Genomic DNA, 10,000 nt, shown 5'->3' on the forward strand with positions numbered 1-10,000 from the left:
GGAAAGCGAGGTCGGAAGCCACCTCTTTCCTCGACTACAGGGCTCCGCCGTTGTATTCAAGGGGATCGAACTCGAGGTCTACAATGGACAGACACTGAAGTGACCTCACCAGAAGCTGCAAAGACCAGAGGAGACTGTCACGTGGTGACACTACGCCTACATAGAGCTGTACCACGTGGGTCAGGGGTTCCCAGAGGAGCGTCACGTGAATACCCGCGCAAGACACACACAAAGCTGTACCACGTGGGCCTACCCAGAGGAACGTCACGTGAATACCAGCCAGGACGTACAGAAAGCTAAAAACCACGTGGGCCAGAGGTGCCACGCCGTTCACACTAGCCGTGCCACGTGGGCCAACCCGGCTTGGAAGAAGGGGACGCGCAGCGTGGGTCAGTCCTGACCGCAGGCCAGTGGTTCCCAGGGTCTATGGGAGATTTCGCTGGCACGTGAGTGCCCATGCATGCGCAGTACAGCCCTCCTCTTCGGTTCTCCTCCCCCTCCCAGATCTACAGAGGGAGGGCGCAGAGGATTTTGAAGACACTTTTTCGACGGCCGCCCTCCGCGGCGGTCACTTCTCCTCCTCCTCCCAGTCCTACAGAGGGAGGGTACTCCAGGAGGAGGACTCGGCGTTTGACCCAGCAGGAGTTCACAGCAACTAGCTGTGGGAGGACTCAGCGCCCGTCTAGAGCAGGAGATCACAGCGACGAGCTGTGGAAGGATTCTGTGGGAGGACAGCGCCGTCTGGAGCAGGAGATCACAGCGACGAGCTGTGGGAGGACTCAGCGCCGTCTGGAGCAGGAGATAACAGAGACGAGCTGTGGAAGGACTCAGCGCCCGTCTGGAGCAGGAGTTCACAGCGACGAGCTGTGGGAGGACTCTTCAGCCGCCCCGATAGGAAAGAGTATTGATATTTATACTGCTAATATAATTGTTGTCTTGTTAAGGCCATCACACTGATCCATGTGTTGGTGTTATTTTTGCAATTGTAGAGATAGAATAGCTGTGATTTTGTTATCCAATAAAACCATCTTAGTGGTGTTGATGTGTTTCTCTCTCGCCTCTCTTTATATATGTACACATACATATATATATATATATATATATATATATATATATACATATATATATATTATATATACATATACATACATATATATATATATATATATATATATATACATATATATATATTATATATACATATACATACATATATACCGAGTCTATTCATTCATTCAAATTCACGAACCTTGTGACAGAGACACAAAGGCAGCCTTTCTGTTCGTCTTCTTCGTCGACTCCGAGAGGGCCCAACGGACCGGCGCGGCGCACGGGTCCTCAGCCATAACCGGTCCAGTCTGTCGAACTGGACCAGGTCTTCTTTGGACCACAGCTGGTCCGAAAGTCTTCGAGGGTGGACAAAAGCGGCCGGCTCAGCTGTAGTTGTGGACCGCTGTGAGCAGCTTCTTCTTCAGCTTTCCCAAGAAATCAACGCGGCGGCGATCTGGGCGACTTCGATCCCCGCGGGGAATTGATTGTTGCTGTGACCGGTCAATTAGTTATTACCAGCAGCTTGGCGGCGGCCCCTCAGCTGAATAAAATCGCCTGGCACAGTCTGTAGGGCCGCGGTTTACCAATAGGCAGAGCTGGGCGCGTATGTGTATATACATATACGCAGTAACGCGGACCGCTCTAAGAAAATTAAAATCGGTAACTCATTGACGGAAATGCACCCCAGATTTTTCGGTCACGCACCACCTGTCCGGCGGTAACGCGTCCAGCTCTGCGTCAATAGGCATAGTAGGCCACGGGCCCACTGAAACTAATGTGTCACGCAGGGTACTGAAACATGCCATACTTCTATAGATTTGGGGACACACTGATGAGATTAGCCCAGAACTCACAAGTAGTTAAATCTGGCGATGGCCATTGTCATTCCTCGCCTAGGCCTCAGCTCGCCACTCACTTCGGAAGGAGTGGAGTGGCATCTCACTGTCTCACCTTCCAAGGCCACCCTCCTCCTGACATCACCTAAGGTCGAGGTGCCCCCCCCCCATCCCTTCCTGATTTCCTCTGGCTACCGCCACTCCTAACAGAGTTTCATAAATTGGACACCACCTCCTGATTTCGTGTATGGAGTATTCCGGCCCGCCGCAAGATCCGGAACAGGTGACAATCCCGTAAACGTTGAAAAAATAGTAATGAAATAAGAAATAACGTGGGAAGGTCAGGCCTTGGCAAAGGTTCACCCCTTGATACAGCAACAGGCAAGATCGGCACGATCCTCCCTAGGAAGTAGCAAACACATTTGGAGACAAATGCACCAGAGAAACATCACCAGCAAGAGAAGATTTGTATTCCAACAAACCACACCCACACCGGTAATTCTCATTCCCAGCACAATGTCACTCACAAACTTACCCACGCATACCAGAGTGCTCAGCAACTGCAGTAGAGCCACATCGCCATTAAAAACTTCCATCGTGAGAAATGCAGGGGAAATAACAACCGCGTCATATAAGGTGAAAGAAACAGTAAAACCTAATATTTATCATAAGAGAAACTGACATCTCAAGCATAAAGGAAATCAGTGGTAGACCTTTACCTGGAACCCGATGTACTCGGGTACTTTGGAGCAGTTCAGAGGCCTCACAGCTACAGGCGTACGTCGCTGATCCTGATCCTGGGATTCCTGCCCCTTAGAGGGTTATCACACTCACTGGGCTGGCTATAGCCTATGCTGATGAAGCCCGTGGAAGCTCAGTGTGATAACCCATTTAGGGTCACGTGACCTGGTATGGTGTTGGTGGTCCAGCATCTGGCAGTATATAGCGCAACACTGGGAGCTTGTTTGGCAATATTCACAAAACTCTCTACCATGTATAACGGTGGATTCATCTCCACTTTTCTTCAATTTTCCCACCACCCAGAACTCACAGACGAAGAGAATAAATGGAAATAAAACGCGAGGCCGGAGATATATGAGCAAATCATAAAAAATCCGAAACTCCGGATATTGTCGAAAAATTGGCATGCCTGGATTTTCTTTTTGATTGATTCGTTCATTCATTCAGTTATTTAGCTATTTATATATTTAACTATTTACATATTTAGTTGTGTATTTATCATGGATGAATGTAAGGTTTAAGTGAACGTTTTAAGTCTATTGCCACAATAGCTGTTCATTCTGTTGGAGATTTCTTGATTAATCCCACTAAGTGTGTAATTCTTGATTGATGTTTTTGAGTAGCGTGCTGGTGGAGTGGGCTTCCTTGGATCCACGTCTTGCGTCTTGCTGCATTGTCCCTAACCCGAGCAGTGGTCGGAGGACAAGCATCATCTATCATCCAAGATGAACTAAGATTACAAAGATTTACAGAGGAAGAGCATACCGGCAGTAGACCTTTTGGTCCATAACTAGGTCGCATGCTAAGAATAGATAGTTAAATGAAGAAATTGATAAACAAGCGAATCAAACAACTGGCAGGCATTACAGCATAATGCTCAGGTGTTTATATAAATTAATCTTAGATATTAGAACAGTTCCACATCGCACTGCCTCTCCAGTAATTTTATTCCATTCATGGAATACACGATTGGCGAAGCTGTTTCTACCCACTTCCAGATTAAATATACGTCCAGACAGCTTGAGACCGTTATTTCTCGTTTGAATCGAATCCACTGTGAAGTTTTCATCACTTTTGATGTTTTCAATTCCATTTAGAATCATGAAGACCTGTATCTAGTCATCCATGAGTTTTTCTTTTATGGGTGTGTGACTCATAAGGCATTTCTCGCTAGCATGCTACTTGCTTTTGCTATTTCGTTTGAGTAGAAACGACTTCAGTTACGATCTTTTGTTTTTCAATTTCCCAAATGCCAAATTACTCTTGCGTCATATGGTGAGAAGCTGAATGACGAACTAAGAGAATCTAAACCTAAAATACAAATGTGAGACACATTGCTAAGATCTTCTTACGGAAATCTAGAATATTGTAACCCAAGTCGTTTCTATTCAGACGAAGTAGCAAAAGATAGATAGATAGATAGATAGATAGACTTTATTTGGCAATGAATCAATGTACATGAAGTGCAAATAATGACAAGAACACATAGTTCGAAATAATAAATGCAAATTGCCGAGGATAACACAAACGGGGGAACGGGATTTCGATCCATGTTAGTATGTACCTAATTGTAGTATACAGGATTGTTCATGTGTAATTAAAGATTTATAACAACTAAAAAATATTATTAACGTCCTTTTACATTCATGTCCTCACGGATAGAAGCGGTGGTTAATTATAGCAAAAAATTGGACGCTGTTCTTTTAGTAAGAATTAAGTGAGGCGTTGGTGTTACATTGTCATAAATGGGACATGATAAGAGGAACGTGCCTGAACTGAACCCCAGTAATTCACTGGACTACAATAAAATCAAGTTCATTGTAAGAGACACATTACAACTGTCTTTGGTTTGTGAAAATTTTTATTTTCTTGATTAACTTTAATCACAGAAAGAAGTAATGGTGAGTCATATTGATTCTCTGAGTGTGGAGGAGCTCGCTGAGCTCAAGAGAACAGCCTTGCATTGGCCAGAATACGAAAGTAAATACAGTACATACCTCTTGGTAAAAATCAGTAGATGATAGTTTCTTAGCCATTTGGCCTTGGAGGACTCCTTAAACGGATTAAAACATTGATTGTACAAGAACATAATGATGTCATAAGCTGATGGTAAAAGGGAGTAGTAAAAACCTACTGGATACAAACATTGTTTCAAACAAGGTTAATGACTAGCTTGCAGTGATTCACAGTTATGGACTTGTGACTATAAAATTTCTTGGATAAGTGGACGTGTCTTGCCAGTAGGCTTTCTTGGTTGATTGTGGATGGTTGACATCCCCTCCAGTGCGCGGTTGTGTGCGGGATAGTGCGAAAGAACCTTCTGGAAGCAGAGAGATGCTTGGATGAAGTTGTCCTTCTCCAAGAATTGCTGGCCCTCCAGTAGTAGTGCCTCGATGTCATCCTCGCTGAGTGTGAGGGCTGGGGAGGAGCTCGAGCTTCCTACGGGGTGAACAGAACTGATGTTAAGAATTCGAATCCTTCGTAATGTAGACCTAAGTTGACACTACAGACTCAAATTACCCTAAATGTAATTACCGTGCAGAAGACACAGAACACCTCATACTATTATGCTCCACACTGGCAATACACACACACACATCAACACAATATCTCTTCTTCCCTAAGTGATTTATGGTCCCGACTGGATGTTGTTGCAGGATTCTTGGAGGCCACGGGTCTGCTGCAAGAGAGACCTGGGGCAACGGATTGGTTGATTGATTCAGTGAAGTTTACATGACAGTAACATTGGACAGTAGTCAAGAATGGTAAGTTCCCTCAGATCTCTACCTTCTATTAAGCATTTTATTTTGTTAACGCTCCAGTCATCAAACCAATGTTATGGGAAGTAAATTATCTTGTAAATCTTTCCCAGTGATGGCATCCCTCAACATCAGAGACCACTGGGATGTTGTGTGTTAGCGGCACGGATGTGTAGCTATGACGGCTACTTGCAAGACTTTGGCGTCAGTTCACCAGGACTAAACAATCCTTGTCCCATTCAGGGCAAGTGAGGTCACACGACAACACCTGCCATGTTGTCATTTGGTACACGGCAGCTGTCATGTTGTTAAATAGTGGATAACAGCTGCACATGACCTGGGAATTCTCCCAATGGAATTTTCCATTTGCAGCACATCGCGTCAGCATTCGAAGAAAATATATATCAATGCTGTTCGGTCTTCGGTATTTCGGGTAAAGGATTCTCAAACTATTATGATAATGATAAAGAAATTGGGGCACCCCATCACCTCTTATGGGTGGCAGAGGAGGCGAAATGTTGATAAGCTCCTCTTCTTCCTTCAGTTGTTCCTCAATCTCCTTCATCGTCAGCGCCCACTCCTCCAGGTCCTTCCTTGCTTCTTCTTGCCTGAAACAGAAGACCTTTATTGTAAAGGTGAGACTCACAACATGAGGGAGTGGTACTTCATGTTGACGACCTAATATGATGAAAGGACCTTTGGTAAAGAATACGTGAAAATAGACAGCATAAAGAAAGGACAGCAGTAGTACCACAAAACCATGATCGTTCTTTTATGAAGAGAGATTTTAAATCTAACAAAGACGAATGATATATGGCTTTGGTCGGTCTGTGTGTATGCATGCATGTATGTATGTATGTATGTATGTATGTATGTATGTATGTATGTATATATATATATATACATATATATACATATATGTACGTATGTATATACATTATGTATGTATGTACAGTATGTATAAATGTATATTTTGTATGTATGCATGTATGTACAGTATGTATATATGTATGCATGTACGTATGCATGTATGTATGTATGTATGCATGTACATATGTATATATGCATGTATGTATGTATTTACCTAGTATGTATGCATGTATCTATGTATGTGATTGTTATACATACATGCGTTCATCGACGGCTGATGTAGCCCCCTCCTGCAGAAGCGCACTGTCTGGGCACAGCTTCGTAAGGTGGTCCTCTGCATATCTACAAAATCAAATTATGCTTTTATTCTTAAACAGATTTTTTTTTATAATTCTCATGTACCCGGTTTCATTATAATCAACACCGGACAATTTTATTCAGTGATGCGACGTTCTCAGTTATATGGACATTCTTTCGTCAACCCGCGGGAAACGACAGGTCAAACCCGAGTCCTTTGGTAAAGCTGGGTCAAGACACAGTACCTGGTCAAGTGAAGGAAGTAGCCTTCCTCGCCCGAGCGGAGGACCTGGACGATGTGCTCCACGACTTTGACGTCTTCGCAGTCGCGTATGAAGGCATAATCCAGTTGTTCCACCTGTACGGAGAACATACATACATACATACATACATACATGCATACATGCATACATAAAATCGTGTATGAAGGCATAATCCAGTTGTTCTACCTGTACGGAGAACATACATACATACATACATACATACATACATACATGCATACATGCATACATACGTACATACATGTATGCATACATACATACATACATACATACATGCATACATACATACATGCATACATGCATGCATACATACATGCATGCATATATACATACATACATACATACATACATACATACATACATACATACATACATACATGCATACATACATACATGCATACATATATACATACAATTAAAAATAAGCTTCTCGACGCTTTACGAGCACCAAGTCTGTGCGCTCCAAGGAGTCCGTTCAGGGAGTGGCATATGTTGTGTCAAATCAATCTCAGAACATGCTTAAGTAGTACATGCCTCTCTCTCTCTCTCTCTCTCTCTCTCTCTCTCTCTCTCTCTCTCTCTCTCTCTCTCTCTCTCTCTCTCTCTTATTTTCCATCTATGTGCTATTTGATTTCTTATCAAGTATATAGTAAAGGAACCTGTAGAGTGCAATGAGTATCACCTTTTAGGATTACAACAACAATAATTGCCTATCCCCCATCCCACATGTCTCACCGGTGACATCTCGACGTGGCAAAAATGGCGGGGGGAAAAAGCGCTGTTGCCACATGTCACAGAGAATTGATTCGAATCGTTGTTATAATCATAAAAAGTGATACTCTTTGTACTATACAGTTTACTTTACCATATACAGAATTAAAAACATTTCATATAGCACATTGACGGGAAATAAGAGAGAGAGGCATGTACTAAGGTTGATTTGGGAAGATGGTTAGTAGTAAATTCCTATGCCACACCCTGAACGGACTCCTTGAAGCGCACAGACTATAGTAACAAAACAGTTACATCCCCTTGTTTCAAAATGTCTTTCGCACGGGGGAAACTGTCCTAGCCTCCACTAAGGGGAGTTTCATGACGTTAATTGGACTCCAAGTAAAAATATTTTTCGTTTTTTATTTATTCATTTTTTTGCCAATTGTTTTTCTTCAGATCATACTACCATCCATTTAGAACCTCGTAATTTTGAGAACCCTTGTGTATATCAATGAAACAAACTCTGACCTCGAGATTGGCTGACTGAAGAAATAACATTTGTCATGACCCCGAAGTATGACCTCCCCTGCGTCAGGACTCACCTGGAGACCGAACTGCTGAAGTAGAGGCTCGGCTTGTTCCTCGGCCATGACGATCTTCTTTCAGATGACTTCGGGCGCTGAACAATTGTCCTCCTGTCACCCGTCAGGCTGAAACGTCCCACCCGTCTGCCACTGTTTACCGTGACAGGACGACTATGGTGTCAGTCTCCACAAAGTGTCAAGGATGTCAACGGTGCTTTGGGATACAAGATTGTTTGGAAATTACTACCAGAATTACTGGGTCTGCACGAGTACAGCATTCATTTCTGTAACGAAAAATTCAGAATTTGATGAATCAGGCCGGTGTGACAAAGGAAGATTAAAATAAGCATTGATAATGCATTCGTCTCTGCAATGAAATTTCCAGATTTTGGTCATACTAATTCAACAGACGTAGGTTGGGAAAAATTATCTAAATAAAGTAATATTCATAGCTGACTGCTGGCATGCAATATATCAGGGTTGTTTAATCAACTGTTTATCAAAAGATTAAAATGAATTTACTTTATGAGATCATACCTGTTGTTGAAAAACAAAGATTTCTTCAGCGTTCTTGCCACATCGAAAACCAGTTTCCCATTTTCCCTAGTGAGAACAATCAACCCTTTTCTTTCATGCAACACATTTCAAGATTATTCACATCTCTGATATGATGATTCACGATACACTGCACTGTATGAAGTCTGTTTAAATAAAAATCTGTGACCATTTTTTCATAAAGTCAACTTCTCGGTCTTTTAACAAGACTCATTCCGTTTTCTGTTTGGGTCCATCGGGTCCTTCGTCTTCATCTTGGGGTTCTGCACTTTCCTGGAACGAGGCTGGCTGGCCGGCGATCCTCTTCATAATCCACGTAAGGAAGCAAGACCCGTAGACGAGTACGATTGGGATGAAGACAATCCAACCAGGCATGACGCTGACCTAGAGCATAGTGTCAAACTCGATCTTCAAAACAACAACGATACATCATAGTAAATACAATTAAGCACACACACAAATATCGTTTGATTATGTGGCTGTGGCATTGCACTGTGGGTATCCCCCATCCAAGGACAGTGTGCAAGGGATAGATATATGCTTGATTGGCTTAATGTATGTGCTGTCTGAACAGGAAATCAGGCGATCTGGCATAGTGCTAAAATACGTACCGTAGCGTCCTGCTTATAAAACCTAACTATGCTCTATCTAATCTAACTTGAGCTCTTTGGCGTGGCCCGGGAAACCCCTCCCCCATTGGTTACACATCTAGCGATGACCTGCGTATGGCGATCTGTTTTACTGTTTGTACGTTATCTATTTATGGAATATATGTATATATATATATATATATATATATATATATATATATATATATATATATATATGTGTGTGTGTGTGTGTGTGTGTGTGTGTGTGTGTCTGTGTGTGTGTGTGTGTGTGTATGTATATATATATATATATATATATACACATATATATATGTTTGTATATATACATATATATGTATATGTATATATATATATATATATATATATATGCACCAGTATTCATAATGCGACTGAGGGAAATACAATGACTGTACACTTTCCATTTCACTTGGCATCATGGCTCATGCAACGTTGCCAGCCTATGTGTGTGTGTGTGTGTGTGTGTGTGTGTGTGTGTGTGTGTGTGTGTGTGTGTGTGTGTGTGTGTGTGTGTGCGTGTGTATGTATTCACCTTGGTCTTTGGATCACGTGTTGGACACGTGTGTGTGTGTGTGTGTGTGTGTGTGTGTGTGTGTGTGTGTGTGTGTGTGTGTGTGTGTGTGTGTGTGTGTGTGTGTGTGTGTGTGTGTGTGTGTGTGTGTGTGTGTGTGTGTGTGTGTGTGT

The 10,000-nt window shown here is 42.6% G+C and overlaps 1 protein-coding gene across 3 annotated transcripts in view; it reads right to left on the reverse strand.

Moving 5' to 3' along the window:
- Window positions 1–4,162: 4,162 nt before the first annotated feature.
- Window positions 4,163–10,000, reverse strand: part of LOC143029464 (sperm-associated antigen 1-like) — a 31,142-nt gene continuing 25,304 nt past the window's right edge. The window contains exons 4-9 of one of the 3 annotated variants that reach the window (XM_076192113.1): window positions 8,670–9,071; window positions 8,151–8,346; window positions 6,799–6,911; window positions 6,515–6,598; window positions 5,876–5,994; window positions 4,163–5,066 (exon numbers count right to left, since the gene is read on the reverse strand). In XM_076192113.1, the coding sequence (XP_076048228.1) occupies window positions 4,831–5,066; window positions 5,876–5,994; window positions 6,515–6,598; window positions 6,799–6,911; window positions 8,151–8,198 (600 nt within the window). In that variant the 5' untranslated portion in view covers window positions 8,199–8,346; window positions 8,670–9,071 and the 3' untranslated portion in view covers window positions 4,163–4,830. Of the gene's footprint in view, window positions 5,067–5,875; window positions 5,995–6,514; window positions 6,599–6,798; window positions 6,912–8,150; window positions 8,417–8,669; window positions 9,072–10,000 lie in introns of all 3 variants that reach the window. The other 2 variants (XM_076192114.1, XM_076192115.1) reach the window with 2 other exon arrangements.

This window comes from Oratosquilla oratoria, chromosome 11, assembly GCF_046742065.1.
Source record: "Oratosquilla oratoria isolate Oo_2021 chromosome 11, ASM4674206v1, whole genome shotgun sequence".
Lineage (NCBI taxonomy): Eukaryota > Metazoa > Arthropoda > Malacostraca > Stomatopoda > Squillidae > Oratosquilla > Oratosquilla oratoria.